At 37.8% G+C, this 20,396-nt stretch overlaps 1 protein-coding gene across 5 annotated transcripts in view; it reads right to left on the bottom strand.

The window, feature by feature from the left end:
* The window catches only part of CDK14 (cyclin dependent kinase 14), a 486,541-nt gene that overhangs the window by 37,502 nt on the left and 428,643 nt on the right, over positions 1–20,396 (bottom strand). For all 5 annotated transcript variants that reach the window (XM_047096602.1, XM_047096603.1, XM_047096604.1 and 2 more), the window contains one exon: positions 1,705–1,753. In XM_047096602.1, coding sequence (XP_046952558.1) covers positions 1,705–1,753 — 49 coding nt within the window. The remainder of the gene's footprint in view (positions 1–1,704; positions 1,754–20,396) is intronic.

Genomic DNA, 20,396 nt, shown 5'->3' with positions numbered 1-20,396 from the left:
GAAAGGCCCTTCACCTGGGCATGTATGCTAGACTGTTTGTGATGGCAGGTGGTGCTGAATACAAGTCACAAAAATGAACGACTGAAACGCGCCATGTGGAAATGAATGGGGTCATAACCACAAGAGGATGGCGGAAGAAATATCATTCAGCATTGTCTACAGACACCCCTCTCCCATCTTTTGTAGACGATTCTAAGTGGATAAGATCTGCCATTTATTTTCCTGGGCAATTTGGAGGTCATTCTAGCTTTGTCCCTCTGATGGAAGGAAATGGAGGTTCTCTAAATTGAAGGCTATTCGCCACAAACGCTACGTGTAGATTCGACAGATATTCCTGTTACTTCAAAGATGGGGTTAGAAATTCAATTGCTTTATAAAAGATTGTCTCATACAATGGTTACCTGGTTGGACAAAACTTTTTGAGCAATATGAGAGAATGTGTTTGATCATTTAATTAAGGTAGGAACTGTATACTGTATATATTATCTGGTGTATGAAAGCACTTAATTAAAATGTTAGACCGCTGATCAGTAAAGAGGGGGAGGTGGAAGGGCAAAAGAGTGAGGAACACACACAGAATGTTCCCAGAAGACGGCATGCCTCCCAGAGGAGACTCTACAGATAATAAGAACTAACTCTTCAAATGGCAAATGCAAAGCCTTGTGTTAGACAAAAATAATTATTCCAGTGCTCTTCTAAGATGGATTTAATAAAAACAAACTGCCAAATCTTTCAAATAAACCACTGCAGAGTTTCACGTACTCATTCCATGAGTTCCCTTACAATAAGCTGTCCACTGTATCTACTGACAACACCGATTAAAGGCATTTTTATTATAAAAAGGTTTTTTCTTATTTTTTTATTTTTATAATTGATGGTGTCTAAAATTAAATATGTCATAACAGTAAAAACTAAGGCAATAATACTGAAGTCCTCATAGACAAAAATTTGTTATGACACTTTAAAAATTTTTAAATCAAAGCAGTTCCAGTTACTTTTTCCCCAGCATAATGCTTGAAATATGATATCCACAACTAACAAGAGTGACTCAATTACTCTGCTTTCCAACTTTGAATGGTTTACTAACAGGTTGGCTTGCAATAAAAGACCTATGATTAACTTGAGAAACTCAGATCTTCAGATTTCATCAAATTTCAAAACCAATAAATAAAACTATTTCAACAAGATCAGATGAGAGAACAGAAATCAAATAAACAGATGACATACATTTCAAGCAATATAGGTACTTAGTTTTCCAAGAAGGCCTAGGGGAACAATAGATAAACTGAAAAAATGTGAAAGATCAATTTTATCTTGCTCAGAGGTGTTCACCAACATTATTTAGATTAGAATCAGTCATTAAATTGCACTTAAATGCTATTTTGCTGATGCTAAAATATTTCTTGAATTTAGTTACAAGAAGACTGAACCCAGTGAATTTTAGGATTTATCATTTCGAAGCAATGCCATGTTGCTCTCAGAACCCAAACTCATATATAACAGCATTGGCTTAGGCTGAACATGGTGGCTGGTGCATAGTTATGGCTTAACAACTGTTTTATGGTTAAATGAATGGAGAAATTGATATTTGGATGAACAAATGAAACAAATGTCAAGACAAACTTATTTGGAGACTTTAGAAATTGAGAGAGGGACTGAGAGAAAAAGAGAGAGAAAACAAGCATAAACGGTATACGGACTTACTTATTCCACGCTTGCCTAAGGTTTTTAGAGCTGTACAGGGTAAAGCGTTCTGAAATAAAAAAGAAAGATGATAAACAATCTTTGTTTCCGATGTATAATTTGCAAATATGTTTTTTAAAAAAGCTCAACTTTTATAAAGATAGCGTCTGATTTAGTGATGAGTACACTAGCCACACTACATCTTCATCTTTAGATCAGGCAGTTACGAAGAATAAAACAGGAAAATCTTAACATTGTAAATATGAAGCATTGTTTTCTTATGTGTAGGGTGATTTATTTAATAATCTGTTTCCTAGTAATTATTTCTGAGAATAACTAAGTTTTAATTGAGTTGAAAAAGAAACACAAATTCCAAACCTCCAAACTGTAAGTAGTTTGAAGAACATTGACACATCAGTGAAGTGAGAGCTGCTGTTTTCACTATGAAGACATCTCTAACCAAATACAGTAGTGCTGGTTCTCCTTTCTTACACTACTTGGTATTTATACATGCTCAAAGTCAAACTACTAATGTCCTATAATGTATATTTACATTCATCATTGAATCATCTTTATTATATTTTTAAATTAAGATGTAATATGTTTTACCATGTTAAACAATAAAGTAGCACACACCTCTCCTGCTCCTTAGTATTTTTTTAATAATTTTTTTAATGTTTATTTATTTTTGAGAGAGACAGAGTGTGAGCAGGGGAGGGGCAGAGAGAGGGAGAGACACAGAATCAGAAGCAGGCTCCAGGCTCCGAGCTGTCAGCACAGAGTCTGACACGAGGCTTGAACTCACAAGCCGTGAGATCATGACCTGAGCCGAAGTCAGATGCTTAACCGACTGAGCCACCCAGGCACCCCTCCTGCTCCTTGTTTTTGACTCCTGAAAATACAGCAATTGTTAATGGCTTGGGTATGTCTCTTTCCACATATTTCTTTATGTTTATAAACACAAACCCATATATACACACAAATATATGTACTATTTTAATTTTAAAATGGATTTCACAGTAAACATTCTCTGAATTTTTTAAGGTACTTAACAATACAGAGCAAACAGTCCTTTAAATCAAGAAAATAGATGTAATACTTGTTTTAAAACTGTATAATATTACACAGGATGGAAGTACCATAGTTTTTGACCATTCTCCTACTGATGAAAATTTGGTAGCTTCCAGTTCCTTTTCCCTTAAAAACAATGCTTCAAAAAATATCCTTGCACATCTACCTCTGTATACTAATGTTTTCATTTTTATAAGACAGATTTCTCCATATAGAACAGCTTGACAACTGGTATGCACATTTTACATTTTAATAGATGCTGACATACTACTTTTCATATTCCTACCAGCAATGAAAAAATGTGTCTCTATACTATGCATCCCTGGAATGCAAGGATGGTTTCATACATGCAAATGAATCAATGTGATATACATTAATAGAATATAAAAAATAAAAATCACATTATTATCTCAACAGATGCAGGAAAAGCACTTGACAAAATTCAACATCTATTCATGATAAAAACTCTTAACAAACTGGGTATAGAAGGAATATACCGCAATATAGAAAAGGCCATATATGACAAGTCCACAGCTAATAATCATTCTCAATCAGGGAAAGCAGAAAGCTTTTCTTCTAAAATCAGGAATAAGACAAGGATACCCACTCTCAGCATTCCTATTCAACATGCTACTAAAAGTCTGATCATGAGCAATCAGGAAAAAAAAAAGGAAGAAAGAAAGAAAGAAAAAGAAATAAAAGGCATCTGAAGTGGAAAGGAAGTAGTAAGACTGTCTCTGTTTCTAGACGACCTGATTTTATACAGAGAACATCTTAAAGACTCCACCAAAAAACCATTACAATAAACAAATCCAGTAAAGTTGCAGAACACAAAATCAATACATAAAAGTCAGAAAAGTTGTGTTTCTATATAATAATACTGAATTATCTGAAAAAGAAATAAATAAAACAGTTGCATTTATAACAGCATCAAAAACATGAAATGCCTAGGAATAATTTTAACCAAGGAGGTAAAAGATCTGTACACTGAAAATTACTAAAATACTGATGAAAGAGATTGAAGACATAAATAAATGTAAAGGAATCCTGTGTTTATGGATTGGAAGAAATAATATCATAAAAGGTTCATATTACCCAACATCACCTAAGGTCTAATACTATACTATTAGAATACTATTTTACTATTTTTTAATAAAAACAAAAACATAAACAAAATAGTCCTAAAATGTGTATGGAACCACAAAAGACCCCAAATAGTCAAAGTAATCTTGAGAACAAAGAACAAAGCTAGAGTAATTACACTTTATGATTTAAAACTATCTTATAAAGTTACAGCAATCAAAACAGTACAGTAGTAGCATAAAGACAGACACATAGACTAACAGAACAAAAATGAAAGTCCAGAATTAAACTTGTGCTCTATGGTCAACTTATATTTGACAAGGGAGCCAAAATACTCAATGGAGGAAAGATAATCTCTTCAATAAATGGTACTGGGAAAACTGGATATTCACATGCAAAAGAATGACACTGGACCCCTATTTAAACCATGCATGAAAATTAACTCAAAAAGCATTAAAGACTTACATTTAAGACCTGAAAGTAGAGATGAAAACATAGGGAAAAAGCTCCTAGACACTTTATGGATACGACACCCAAAGCATAAGCATCAAAAGCAAAAATAAACAAGTGAGACCACAACAAAGTAAAAACCTTCTGCACAGCAAAAGAAACCATCAACAAAATGAAAAGGTAACCTACAGAATGGGAGAAAATATTTGCAAACCACATATCTGATAAGAGGTTAACATGCAAATTATATAAAGAACTCATATAACTCAACAGCAAAAAACAAAAACAAAAACAAAAACAATCTAATTAAGAGGTGGGCAAAGGACCTGAAAAGACATTTTTCCAAGGAAGATATTCAACTGGCCAACAAGTACATGAAAAAGTGCTCAACATTACTAATCTTCAGGGAAATGTGAATCAAAACCACAATGAGATATCACATCACACAAGCTAGCATGGCAATTATCAAAACACCAGAATAACAAGTGCTGGCGAGAATGTGGAGAATGGGGAATGTTTATACACTGTTGGTGGGAATGTAAACTGGTGCAGCCACTTTACAGTATGAAGGTTCCTCAAAAAATTAAAAACAGAACTACCATATGATCCAGCAATTCCACCTCTGGGTATGTATCTGAAGGAAATGAAATGATTAGAAGAGAGATTTCTGCACTCTTATGTTTACTGCAACATTATTCACAACAGCCAAGATATGGTAACAACCTAAGTGCCCACTGATGAATGAATGGATGAAAAAAAATGTGTACATACACATTCACATACAATGGATATTATTCAGCCATAAAAATAAAGGAAATTCTGATATTTGTGACAACATGAATGGACCTTGAGGGCATTATGCTAAGTGAAATAAATCAAAGAAACACAAATACTGTATGATCTCACTTATATGTGGAATCTAAAAAAAACCCTGAACTCATAAAAGAGAACAGACTGGCGGTTGACAGTGGCAACGGGTGTGAGGTAGAGAAACAGATGAAAAGCAGTCAAAGGGTATAAATTTCCAGTCATAAAATGGATAAATTCTGGGGACTTAATGGAAAGCATAGTGATTTTAGTTAACAATATTGCATTGTATATTTAAAACTTGCCAAGAGAGTAGATCTTAAAAGTTCTCACCACAGTGGGGAGACTGGGTGACTCAGTTGGTTAAGTGCGACTCTTGACTTTGGCTCAGGTCATGATCTCATGATTCATGAGATCCAGCCCTGCGTTGCACTCTGCAGGATTTGGTCTTGGGACTCTCTCTCTCTCCCTCTTTCTCTGCCCCTCTCTCAAGTGCATGCTCTTTCTCTCTCTCTCTCTCTCAAAAATAAACATTAAAAATAAAGTTCTCACCACAGACACACAAAGATCGTAATTATGTGAAGTGATGGATGTGTGAATTAAACTTACTGTGGTATCATCTTGTAATATATATATATATATATATATATGTATATGAATATATATAAAATCACACCTTAAACTTGCACAATGCTATATGTCAATTATATCTCAATGAAACTGGGGAAAAAAGTGTTCTGCAAAGTAAAACAAGGAGATATAATGTAGACTGACCAGTATGAGAGGGACACTTTAGATCAGGTGATGAGGGAAGGGGAGTTTCAAACAAAATAGTCAACAAATAAAGTTCCCATTGGAAATCTGGTTGGAGTTTCATTAAAATATATATTTATCTGAAAAGAATGACATAAAATCTTTGTATATATTAATATGGTATGTCTTTTCATTTAGACAGGATTTGTGTGTATGTCCTCCAATAAAATTAAATGGTTTCTTTTTCATATTGATCCTGTTTCTTTTTAAAAATTGAATACCTAAAGGCTTAATTTTGCTTAATATTGGTTGGTATCTTTTTTCAGTGTTGTCTGCTTTTAATTACAAGATTTTAAAGGAGATAATCTAAATGTTGATATTGCTTTGGGACGGTATGTTTCCTGTGTAAGAACAACCATTTGATAAGAAGAACAAAAATAAATTTAAGAACATACTCAGCTTACTATTTTTTTAATGTTTATTTATTTATTTATTGAGAGAGAGAGAGAGCGAGAGAGAGAGAGAGAGAGAGGGAAAGAGAGAACAAGGACATGTCGGAGAGGGGCAAGAGAAATTCCAAGCAGGCTCTGCACTTTCAGCACAGAGCCCAATGCAGGGCTCGAACTCACAAACTGTAAGATCATGACTTGAACCAAAACCAAGAGTCGGATGTTTAACCGACAGCCACCCAGGCGCCCCTCAGCCTCCTATTTTTAAACACAGAGTTTATCGAAATGGAATGACTGGAAGCAATGATTCATTAGTTCAACTACTATTTATTGAGCAACTACTGTGTCCTTGGTGTACTTCTTGGGGCTGAGGCTATAGAAAGGAACCACACAGAAAACCTACATGCAAGCAGGTAGTTCATATTCCAGCCAGGATGTGCAAGGCTGGAGTGGGTCTGCAGGACAGGTGGCTGGAGCAGACAGTGTAGGAGAGGCAAGTGGAGGCTGAGACAGAGAAGGTGCCCAAGGGCAGAAGACTGGCTCACATAGAGCCATTGTGGCCTGAGGGACACTATCTAGACATTTTTTAAGGACCATTCTGGCTCCTCTTTGGAAAATATACTATCAAAAGCGAGGGTGGAAGCAGGAAGACCAAAAAAAGTTTATTACAACTGTATGGAAGAGAGTTGATGTGCTTTGGGCTATAGTAACAGAGTGCCTGCAGTGAGAAGGGGTCAGTCTGCAACTCATTAAAAGGCAGAGCAATAAGATTTATTGATGAATTGGGTATAGGGTATGATAGAAAAGTAGGAGTTAAGATGACTATAGAGCATTTACTGATCTTCAATTTCCAGGTTTCAAAGATTTAGAATTTCATATTCAACTCAAATATTACCCTGAGAATACATTAATCTTTCCAGGCTGATTCAGAAAGTACTTACAGTTTTCATGGAGTTTCAGAGTCATCATTCAAGCAGGGATAAATGTTAAAATATTTAATAACCTGCAAGGCATGGGCACTGACCAATCAGAGCAGAAACTAGTCATTATGCTATAATGGTGTGCATTCGCTGAAGATCAGGCCTTGTTACAAATATCTATTGTTCTAAAGCTCTAGGTGAAAGTGCCCACCAACAATTATATATTTATATGTCTCAAAAGATCATCTAATGCCTGAGTTTATTCTCCACTAGACTGTAGTATAAAGTCACAACATAATTCAGCCAGTTGGTGTAGAGCAGAAATTTAAAGGCATATTCTAGGTTTGAGGATTAACTGACAAAGAAAGGAGAAATGGGGAGAAGAGTTCTTTTTATAAAGTCTTTAAAAAATTATTATTATCTAAAGTCTGGTATTAAAAAAGCAAGATATATTTTAAAAATTAATTACATCAAATGTTCTTGTAAAACAAATTTGATCTCCTTAACTTTGTACTCCCCACAAAGTAATTTAAATAATTTGCTATGATTTCAGGAGGAACAAGAATTCCATTACAGATAAAATTAATACAATCTTGCATTTACAAGTAAATTATTAGTCTTAGCAATTAATGACTGCACATAAATATTAGTTCTAAGAATTGCCTCTATTTAGAGTTTGACAGGATATGCTAATAGAAAATTTTTTCAGAAGTACAATATGTCAGATTTAGCAATGCATAAAAGAGCCAAAATTGAAATATGCCATATGAAAGAAGAAAAAATAAGGAAGAATGACGTGTTCCTATGTCTACCTTCCATCACTGTTCACATAGACTCAATTCTTTTAGCAAATGTTACCTGGGCACCTGCCTGGATACCAGGAGCTGCACTGGACACAGAAATGAGTAAGTCCTGGTTTTAGATCAGTGGCACAGAAACGCAAATAAAGAATTACAAACACAGGGTGAACAGTGCTGCAATGTGGATATGGACATAGTCCCTTGGGAGCCCAGAGGCAGAGCCACTGTTTCTTTTCCAAATGAAGGCAGGATAAACTCAAATATCTGAAGCTAGCCCCACTAAAACACAGAAGCTGCTCTCTTGTATCCAATACCTCTCAGATCTTAACTGCCAAAGTACACAATTTCAAATGGAGGGCTCGCTCACATTTTTTTTTGCATTACATTTATCATTATATGAAAAAATTAGATTTTAAAAACGATTTCCATTATGAATAAAAGTAATGTTCCATTAGAACAAACACAACATAATTAGTCATGCAAGTTTTAAAAACAAAAAGGTGCTGAAATCAGTGCTCCAAATCACTAACAGGTATGTTTAATAAAATATTCGACTGCCTCTGAATAATTTTATCAGATGATTCACAGTTATTTGCATATGAGTGTTTTACACTGTTCTGCTTTAAGTTTACTCTGTCAGTTACCACTTTAATGTCAGCTTTCTCTTTCCAATTATGCTTAAACTAGAAGTTTAGAATGTTGTGATTTAAAGCATTGGCTAACTCTGAGCATAACTGAGGAGTGCAATTAATTTAAACCTGCAGGCTGATTTTCACCTTCTCGTCTTATTGCAGGGACACTGCGGAGGATGATCACACACAGTGGGAGACCAGGGAGGAGAGCTGGGGCACAGAAGAAATCACATGCTATGCGATATGATGGGGGTGAGAAGACAGAAAACTGGAAAGGTTTTCCCTCAAACTGCCGCAATTTGTTGAAATTCCACAGGAAAACAACTGGAGAACAATGACACGCATTCTAGTTTCCCAGCTCTAAAGAGCCAAATCTGCAATAGCTTGAGGCATTATGAAAGCATATTTTAACCCACAGGAAGAGAAAACCTAAATTGGAATTTACTCATTTGCTATAGGTATGTACTGTAGACATCGGGAAAATAATTTCAATTAATTTTTCCCCTCATTTCTTTCTCACCAGTTTTATGTTTGTTTGTTTTGTATCTTAAGGGATACTGCTGTGTTTTTAACTTCAATGACAAGAAAGCCTATGAGTAAATAGTTAAATCAACCAACCAGTTAAAAACCTCAAGTATGTTCAAAGGACTTGAGAGGTGAAATCAGGGTTTGTAAACCAACACTTTTCTTTCTTTTTGGGGGGAGGGGCAGCAATAAGAAGAGATCTTAAAAAGTCTAAAACTTTAGTTTATCTTTTGCAAACAGATTTAATATCATCCAATGTAAATAACACCATAGAATAAGTCTTTTATAAGTTAATATAAAAATGAGTATGTCCAAAATGCCATAGGAAATGTTGGATGTACTAGATAATTAACTCCTCTAAATGCAAACATTCACAATTTAAATCTTTTAGGATTATTTTATATTTTAACAGATACATTTACTCTTTCTTACTGAGCTTGTAAGAAAGTAGTAATAATTTCATCGAAGAACTGTGGCCATTCTACTACCTGGCAGAGGTGGTGAACCTGAGGCCTTTCTTAGGATTATTTCAGTGAGGCAAAAAGGCTCTGGTTCTTTAGAAGGTGAACAATGAACACAGTTATGAATCACTCTGGTGACATTTCATTTTTAATTTTTTTTACGTTCATTTATTTTTGAGAGAGAGAGTGTGAGCAGAGAAGGGGCAGAGAGAGAGGGAGACACAGAATCCGAAGCAGGCTCCAGGCTCTGAGCTGTCAGCACAGATCCTGTCACGGGGCTCACACTCACAAACCTTGAGATCATGATTTGAGCCAAAGTCGGATGCTTAACGACTGAGCCACCCAGGCGCCCCCACTCTGGTGACATGTCAATCACTCTTATTACTTGTTGATGTAACATATAATATTCTTAAATCCTTTAGGATAGGAGGCATGAGTATTCTCTCTCTCATTTATTCTACAAATATTTATCATGTGCTTACTGTCTGCCAGGGCCTGTTCTAGCACTGTGGACATATAGTAATGCATAAAACGTGTCATCATAAGTAGCCCACAGTAAAACATGGGACTGATACTAATGGATCATCAATAAAAGAAAACTGTATTTACAAGTATGTGCAAGAATTTTCATGCACTTTACTTTCTTTTATTAGGAAAACTGAGCCAGTGCTGAACATTTCAGTTGATAGTCCGATCAGGACATAGAAAAGCCAGGTTTAAACTATCTATCTACAGCTCTTAGAACAGAAGTAAAGCAACACTCCTGCACAGAAGATGAGACTTTACCCCAGACAGAGAGGGCTAAACTTGTTGCAAAATAAGGGGATTTTAAATATTTCAACTCCAAAAAAGCAGAGTGACCCAAATGGGCAGTTTAGAAATAATGTGTATGTTTGCAAAACTGCAATTCAGTTTTAACACACGTGATATCCCCAAAGTACATTATGACTGAGATTTGATACAGCTCCAGTGTTATCAACCAGAGGTTGTGACATGACATATTAATGCTGAACAGAACTCCACTGTCGCTGTCACCCAGAGGGCTATCTCAAAATGCTGAGCAGTCACCCTCAGGAGACTGAAGCACTCTGACCCACCCTGGCTGCAGCAGATCAGCTTTTAATTCCTAACAGGGTGAGTTTTAAAATAAGTAATCTCTGAGCAACTTTCGGAAACAAATGTTCTACTATATTCATTAAATATTTTTACTTCTCATGTCTTGGCTTTTCTTTTTTTTTTTTTTAACGTTTATTTATTTTTGAGACAGAGAGAGACAGAGCATGAACGGGGGAGGGGCAGAGAGAGAGAGGGAGACACAGAATCTGAAGCAGGCTCCAGGCTCCGAGCCATCAGCCCAGAGCCCCACGCGGGGCTCGAATTCATGGACCGCGAGATCATGACCTGAGTTGAAGTCGGACGCTTAACCGACTGAGCCACCCAGGCGCCCCTGTCTTGGCTTTTCTAACACACACACAAATGTGGCTTTGTGAGTGCGTATTCTCTGATGGTCTTCAAACTATCCAACCTAAAAGTCATGGAACACTTCCCTTTCCATACACTGTTTTTCTCTAGAGAAGTAAAGTTTAACCATAAAAGTTTAATCATATGAAAGTCTACAGTGTACTATTCATAAATAAGAACATATCTCTACAGCTCCCAGAAAAGAAAGGAAAAGAAAGGTTTTGCATCTTACTCTCCATGGGTCCCCACTCACACCTCCATCTAAACTCTCCTAAGGGAGAAAGAGAGGGCACTCAGCACCTCCCCCAGGCAGTGTGAGCAATCAGGTAGTCTAACTGCTTCATTGTATGTATGAGTAAACTGAGGTTGGAAAAGTTGAGTGGCCTGAGGCCATGATGCAGGCTAGTGGCAGAAGAGGAACCAGGACTCTGCTCCCAGTCTACTTACTGTTCGTTACTGAAGAGCCGGGATACCCAAGCCTCCTATATTTGATATTTAGCAAACATTTTTTGTATATTAAGTAGTTTGCAAATAGGAATTCACTTTAGTCTTCATGCCAACACTATGGGGGAGGGGCTGTGGTCACCTCCATTTTACACATAGAGAAACTGAGGTAGCAAGACACCGGGCACCATGTCCATGTTACACAGCTCACAAATAGTAGAGCTGGGATTTTTTTAAGTTTACTTACTGAGAGAGAGAGAGAGAGAGAGAGAGAGAGAGAGAGAGAGAAAAGAGAGACAGCATGTGTGGGGAGGGGCAGAGAGAGAGGGAGAGAGAGAATCCCAAGCAGACTCCACAACATCAGCACGAAGCCCAATGTGGGGCTCGAACCCACAAAATCATGACATCATGACCTGAGCTGAAGAGTCAGACACTTAACCGACTGGGCCACCCAGGAACCCCTGGAGCTGGGATTTGAACCCAGACAGTCTCGATGTGGAGTCCATGCTCTTAGCCACTATGCCGTAACACCTTTCTGTGTCTCTGTTGGAAGAGACTTGACATTTGACCTCAACAATGCACAAAGCCAGCAGCAGCACAAAGAGATCAAAGCTTCTGTAACCAGCAATACAAAACATGCACACTTCCAAGTATATGACATTCTGGAAAAGGCAAAACTACAGAGACTGTAAAAAGATCAGTGGTTGCCAGGGTTAGGGGAGAGGAAGGGAAGAGTGGGCCGTGCACAGAGGACTCTTCAGGGTGAAATTATTCTATATGATACTGTAACAGTGAATACATGCCATTATACATTTGTCCAAACCCAATGAATGTGCAATGTTCACCAAGAGTGAACTTTAACATAAATGATGGACTCTGGGTTATAATGATGTGTCAGGGTAGGTTCATTGATTATAACAGATTTACTAGTCTCATGGGGGGCTTGTGGATAACAGGGAAGCTGGGAAGCTGTGACTTTGTGCAGACAGGGTATATATGGAAAATCTCTCCACCTTCTGCTCAGTTTTGCTGTGAAAAAAAAAAGTGCTATAAAACAGTCTTAAAAAAACATGCACACAAACAATACTCTCCCCACTCCCATTGCATTTTCCATATGCTGTCAGTGCATTAGCTTTTTGCCTAGAAGAGCATATCTGTCTTGTGTTCATACGAAATGCCAGACAATGTCTTCCAGGTTCTAGTACCTTGGACATAATACTTAAAAACAACAACAACAACAACAACAACAACCTTTTGGTGTCTCAGTTTCTCTCTATCACAGGTGGGAGTAGTGACAGTACCTACTTTGTAAATTTACTGTGAGTGTTCAATAAGGAAATGCCTCTCAAGAGCTGATAAGAGTGTCTGAAGCACAATAAACATTCAATACTTGCTAGCTATTACCACAGCTATCACAGCTATTATTGATATGTTTGAAAAACTGACCATCTTGCATCATGAAGTTATCCCTACCCAAGGCAGACATACTACATATTGAAAGCAGTATTACTCTAGGGAGAGTAAATACTCAAGTTTTCCTGAAGTGCCCCTTTTGAGGTGACAGTTAGAGAAATGAATAAAAATCACAGACGCTTCAATACTTTTCTAAATCCTTACATGTAATTCTGTGATTTTTAATGCACTAGTGGAGAGCAAGGATTAGTATTCTGAGAGAATAGTGATTGTCCTTTTTAACAATCGAGAGATTATTAGTTGGATTTATAAAGCTGGCTCTGGAGGTGAAAGCGTCTGCATACATACACATGTATGTTCTTTCTTAATAATCTCCATTGCAAACATTATCATTGTCTGTCAGCTACAAAGATGTTCTGACAGCGCTGTCTCAAGGACAAGTGTAAGTGAAGGAGATTTCCTCAGGTCTTACAACTGAGCTAATTATTAGTCGTCAGTCTATCATGCCTTACTTGGATATTTGGGGGTGAAATATTACTTGCATCATAAATAAATAAATAAAGATCTTTCCTTTAACCTCTATACCAGGAGAATAGTTATTATTCCATAGTCATGGATTTGTCTTGCAGGAGCCATATGATAATGGTCTGAAGAGTTTTTAAAATCAACATCATTTTAAAAAAATCAAGGCTGATTCACTTATTTTAGTCAGGGGTAGCTGATAAGCCTAGAAGTCATAAACCCTAGTATGGGAGATTAGATCATTATTAAGCAAATATTTCTTCTCGTCCTTCTCTTCACCCCCACTTCAGGTGTGGGGTTTGCATCTCTGCCCCATGGATATGACATTTGGCGTGAACAATGGATGTCAGTGGTATTGACACAGTGGAGGTTTGAAATGTGTCTGTGGCATTGTGCTCTCCCTGTCTTGTCACAGGAAGAGCACTATTTCATAGCTGCCATTCCAAGGAGGATGAGAGATGTGTGGAAAGACCAGAACCCAACCTGCATCTATCTTGGAGGAGAACCCTGCAAAAAACCAGGACAAGATCAGTTGAAACCCAGCTCACCACACAAGTATGAGCAATTAACAACTTGTCTGTGTTTGGCACTGACTTAGCAGTGTTTTTTTTTTTTTTCTGAATCCTATCATGGCAGCATCGACTGCTGTGTGTGGTTCTGGCCCCATGCTACCTTGTGGGGCTTTCCTCACGGAGCTTCAGCTTCATGCATCTTCCTGTCTTTGGCCCTCTTTTGATGACCTCCTGAGAGAATGTACATGAAAGCATTTGGCAAACAGTCAAAAACTGTACAATGCAAATAGCATCACCAGTCAACTAGCACCTCGATGTTCTGTCATTCTTCTGTGTTTCTAAGAAGTCTCAAATGCTAAAAATTTTTCACAAATTCTCAAATTACGAGCACCATACTGTTCTCTGTGCACTTCTAAAGTCCCAGGGACAGAGAAGACAAAATCCTTCCTTCATCATACCCTTGGTTCAATCACTTAGTCATGAATCTCTCACAGTTGCGTAGAATTACTGCTGAGGATGGTTAACTGTGCAAGGCTTAGACCTGTGGGGTCCCACTCCTTACCTGGAGACACAATTAACTACTCAAGGTACTGTGGTCAAAAAGAGGTTAGAGTGGGAGAGAGCCAAAACATAAGAGACTGTTAAAAACTGAGAACAAACTGAGGGTTGATGGGGGGTGGGAGGGAGGGGAGGGTGGGTGATGAGTATTGAGGAGGGCAGCTTTTGGGATGAGCACTGGGTGTTGTATGGAAACCAGTTTGACAATGAATTTCATATATTAAAAAAAAAAAGTACTGTGGTCAGACCCCACTTGCACATAGGAATCAATTTGTCTTGTTTTAGATCTGAACTTCCAATTATCTGTCTACCTTCCTAAGGTCTTGAGTTTTAAAGTTTCTGGAAACATGTTTAAAAGTTCAGGGTCAGGGTACATGGAGGACCTTTCGCAAAGCATAGATTTCTAGTTATACATTTGCCGGCATTATGGTGAACAGGATAAATATAAAACATCAAAGCAACAAAGCAATAAAACAACAAAGGAGTAACATAAAACAACAAAGCAATGACAAGCGTATGGCTGGTTTACGGTAATGTGAATGGCATTATAACAACTCAAGTGTTCTATTTTTTAAAGGAGATGACAATTATTTCAGTACCTTGAAAATCATCCATATCTTCATTTGATTCTGATCTCACTTGTAGGCTAAATTTCTAGTTCTCTTCTTAGACATGATGTTAACCAATGACACACATTGGACAGAATACAAGGATTTTAGTTCTTTGAGGGTGGGCAGTAGGATTATTAAAGAGATGGAGAAATCTTTACTTGGTGACTGGCATTCCAGACAACTTTGGTGAGATGAGGTGTGGATAATTCCCCAACTGAATTTTATGAACTTCCAAGAGTGGGAGTAATGAAACCAGTCTACTTAGGATTTCATTTCGTTTTGTTTTGTTTTGATAAGGTTGCAATCAGAAGAACTTCATTTCTCCTTGAAATTGTAATCTTATTACATTTTCTTTGGCATTTTCTAGACGCTCTGCTAATTTCTATCATTATTGATGCCCTCTAGTGAAAATACACGGGAAATTCTTCAAGTAGATACAGAGAAAATAAGTACAGATAGTCTCTGCTTTGCACTAAAATGGGTTTCTACAATTCATAAAGGTATTTCCCCCCCACAGATCTGCCTCCTGGGGAGGAACTGAACTGTTATTTTATGTTTTTTAGTGATTATCAAGATTTTGGGCTGTTTCTTATTTTTATTTTATAGCATGGGCCATTTCTATGGCTTATTTCAAAACACATCCTTGGTCGTCAGCTCTATTCCCCATGTCTATGGCATCACTGTTAACTGCTGTGACAATAATTTCCCCCAAGCTCATGCTGTCCGTTATAGATCCTTCTCAACCCAGAGCTGTGGACAAAAATTTCCAGTCAAGAGGACTTCATGCTTTTTAGGTGCGGCCCCTTTCCATCTGTGCAATAAGTGCTGTTTTGTAGCCAGTGGGTCCTTTTGAAAACATAGAACATCAGCTTCCTTCTCTGCTCAAAAACCTTCCCTGCTCAGTGATTTCTTCTTAGACTTCAAATAAAATCCTAACTCCTCACCTTGGCCTTCCAGAACCCACCCCTATGAATCACCTGTGGCTTTTCATGGTCACATTTCTCCAGCCACACCAAATTGTAAGCTTTCTGCTCTCTGGTTCTCCATTAGCGCATAAGCTCCACACAGAAAGAGGTTTTATCTGCTTTACTCACAACTGTGTCTTCAGGCCCTACAGTGCTACCTGGCACGTAGTGGCGGACTTGATAAGAATCCGAACCACGACAGTATCTGAAGCACGTTACTGCTGATTGAATGTGGCCTCTCAATGTTGGCATGCTCTCCCCCACTTGCAGCGACCTGTGACCTCCCAGCATTACTGCCACAATCAGAGAGTGCGAAAAAATAAAGGCAATCTTCCCTTCCTGTCATGTTTAACCTTTTCTAAATCTTTCTCTGTTTTATAAAGTTCACTTCATTTGTAAATTTACTCATTAACTGGCTTTTTCACTATGTGACCAGAGTGGCATTTATTGGTGGGAGGAGGAACTACAAAGTTGGAGGAGATGGAGGTTGATGGTGGGTGGAGAGAGTCTAAATGTCCTAATCCTTAGGCGGACCCATGGAGTTTTTAGCAATAAAATCTGAGATAAGAGACAGATATTTGCATAATAATTTTTAAAGTCCACTTTTATAACCATCACATAGTTATACTCTTGTGCACCCAGATGTAACCTATGGTCATTACAGTTGCTATCAATCAATATAAAAAAAAAGGCATAAAAAATGATTCTTGAGATAAAGCATAAAGAGCGAGTGGGAAAAGAAATACCAGGCAGAGGACACTATATAAATGGTACAAAATACTATTTTGTAGTTACATGCCTTTAGCAGCTTAAAAGTACTTTTATATCAATTATACAGTTAGCTCAAATCTTCTTAAGGATAGGTAGAATAAAAGAAAATACAAAGTGAAAAAGAGAATGTAAAATAGATTATCTCATTTAATTTCCATAGGACTTTGTGAGTGGGATGGAGCAGACATTATTCTTCTGCAAGAGCCAGGAAGATGTCTCTGCATGTCCACAGGGGTTCCCTGACTAAAGGTGTGGTCTCTGAAGGGCAACATCCTGGCATGAAGATGTCCTCCTTTCAATCTTCCTGCACTGAATATTCCACACAACAGTTTCTGCTTTTCTCTCAACCTTCTTTTTTTTTTTCAATTTCTTTTTAACGTTTATTTGTTATTGAGAGACAGAGAGAAACAGAGCGTGAGCAGGGGCGGGGCAGAGAGAGAGGGAGACACAAAATCCGAAACAGGCTCCAGGCTCTGAGCTGTCAGCACAGAGCCTGACGCGGGGCTCAAAAGTCACCAACCGTGAGATTATGACCTGAGCTGAAGTCGGTCGCTTAACTGACTGAGCCACTCAGGCGCCCCTTTCCATCACCTTCTTAAAGACTAGGGGAAAGCCAAGAATGTGAGTCAAGGCTAAGGGTCCAAACTTCCTTAGCTCTGCATTCATGAAACTGGGTAATTCCCGTAATATGTACTAAGGACTGAATATCTGAAGCTAAACATCCACAGGGGGCCTTTTGGGGTTGACAATTTACTGGAAGCACAGGGTTAAGGGCTTAAAAAGATGCCCCTCTTAGCAGGTGGAGGATGGTTCTCGTATCTATAAGAAGGTATAGATCTTCCCAAGGTGACGCAAGGCAGGGCTGAGGAAAGCCTAACAGTTCTCCCTCATACCCTTGTGTTCAGGAAAACGATTTGAAGATAGGGGTGAGAATACCAGGTTGGGAACTGGCAACCCGTGTGGGGTTGAGTTTTGATTCCACTACATCCTGGAGATGTAGCCTTGGGCAAGCCACCCAATCTCTCTGTGCTTCAGTTTCTTGTCTGTAAAATGGGATAAAAGTTTTAGGGCAACAACATTAAAATAACTCAGAGTTATTCTAAATACCAATTGAGGTAATACATTAAAATGCTTTGTAAATAATAAAATGCCACATAAAATGTAAGGTGTTGTCACCATGGCATCCTATTTCTGAAAGAATTTATATGTTCCCTCTGGAATTAAGTCTGGATTTAGCTTTTGGGCCCCAGTCAGGCCTGTGAATAGGCAGGACTTGAGAAGTTCTTCACCCAATTATAAGTCATAGTATCTATCTATATTTTTAGATTTCTTTTATTTCTTTTCTATTATCCTCATGCTCTGCACATACTTTTATTCATTTCTTTTTTAAAAAAGTTAAGTATAATTTACAACACAATGTTACATTAGTTTCAGGCGAATAAACATAATTCAACATCTGCATACATTATGTTGTCCTCACAAGTGTAGTGGCCTTTTGTCCCCATACAACACTTTTACAATACAATTGACTATATTCCCTGTGTTGTGCTTTTTATTCCCATGACTAACTCATTCCATAGCTGGAAGCCTGTATCTCCCACTCCCCTTCACCCATTTTGCTCCCCCCACACTCTTGCCTCTGGCAATCATCAGTCTGCTCTCTGTATTTATGGGTCTATTTCTGCTTTTCATTTATTCATTTGTTTTTTATTTTTATTTTTTCAAGTTTTTATTTAAATCCTAGTTTGTTAACATACAGGGTAATATTCGTTTCAGGTGTAGAAACAAATACTTGCAGGTGTATGTAGTGATTCATTACTTACATACAACACCCAGTGCCCATCACAAGTGCCTTCCTTAGTGCCCATCACCCAGTTGGCCCATAACCTTCCCCCCTCCCCTCTGGCAATCAACCCCATTTAAGTGAAATCATATGGTATTTGTCTTTCTCTGTCTGTAACTAAGTCCATATTTAAATGTTGCCTTCAAGGTCAATATGTCTGTGGGCTTAGTTTTGAGCACAGAATATTTAAAATACTACCATTCTGCAATTTGCCTCTGATGGCAAATTTTTCTTTTATTTCACTTCATTCATTGAAAAACATTCTATCTTCATCAAATTTTCCTTAATCAAACAGCTTCTTGTGTTAGATAACTTTTTCAAAGGAATAATATCACTTTAGAAATGCTCTGTACTCTAGCTTGATTTGGGAACATAGATATATTTTAATCTAAATTTTATTTCTTTTAATTGCTTATGGTCTAGCAACATTTTTTCTTTCTGAATTTTACAGTGCTTTCCTTTTTTAAACTCCTGAATAATATTTTGTCACTAACTGAATGCTGTTTGAATGCCCCTTTTGTTGGAAGCACTTAAGAGATGAATAAAAGTATCATACGTTGAAGTCTCCATGTTATTTTGAGGCCAAACCTCTTTATACAAAGTGGTATTTGTGGTTCTATGTATTTCACTAAATCCAGAGATCAGATCCTCTCTAGTTTTCTGTTATTTTCTTTATAGACTAACTGTCAATACAACTCTCATTGGAAAAAAGTCAATGAGAAATCATGATACAGTAATTAGGGTACAGATCCAGTAGCATGATCTTCCATGGTATATGCTGGGAAAAAAAAAAGAGCACTGAAATGAAACCCAGGAAGACTTAGGGTCTACCTCCACTTTGGAAAAGCCCCTTCACGTCTCTGATCTCAGGTTCCTAACCTTACAAGGGAGGCTTCAACGTTCAATTTGCTTAAATAGTTACAGCACAACCAAAACAGTGCTTATGCTCCCAGCCCCGAGGGTCTTCCTCAACAGAAGGAAATTCCAAAGTCTTCTCAGCACTCCAGTCACCCACCCCGATTCCACCAGCCTGGAGAGCCTCCAATGTCTACCTATGTTCTACCCTGATTTAGGATTATCACAAACCTGCAAAGCATAAAACAACACATCAAATATGTATGCGACGTGTTTTTTTTAAAAACCGTAATGCTAACTCTGTCTTATATAACAAAGAATTTCAGGGATCATTTCACCGGAGACATATAAACCATGTTGCCTCTGTCAAAGCAAAGGAGCGGTAGGCGAGGCAGGAGAAAGTGATCCTGGGATTCACGTGGGGAAGCTTCTTACTATCTCAGAGGGAAACCAAGGCACAGAGCCTTGTGTGCAAGTGTCCCATTAACGTGTAACTATGAAACAAGCAACGCGAAAATTGTCTTAGTTTTACAGTGGGCTTTTACTTTGTGTTAGGGAATGGGGCTTGGCCTCTGATGAATCTAATATAATCAGACACGAGAGAATTACTGAAGTGCTAAGAATAACCTCTTGCCTCTGAGGCTGGCCCTCAGCAAGCGTCTGAGCATGGTGATAAAAGGAGACACTGATGTAAAAGAGGGAGACGGGGGAGAGGAAGGAAAAAGGGGACGGAGAGATCCCTACTTTTAGACCATATACCACAGAACCACAGAACTTTTCTTTGAGGGAAAAGACACAGGAAAGCAA

Source organism: Lynx rufus, unplaced genomic scaffold (genome assembly GCF_022079265.1).
Source record: "Lynx rufus isolate CCGP_SWC_20201006 ecotype Redwood Valley unplaced genomic scaffold, mLynRuf1.p SCAF_4, whole genome shotgun sequence".
NCBI lineage: Eukaryota > Metazoa > Chordata > Mammalia > Carnivora > Felidae > Lynx > Lynx rufus.
Note: the sequence above shows the minus strand (reverse complement) of the source record. Positions and strands in the feature narration are given on the sequence as shown.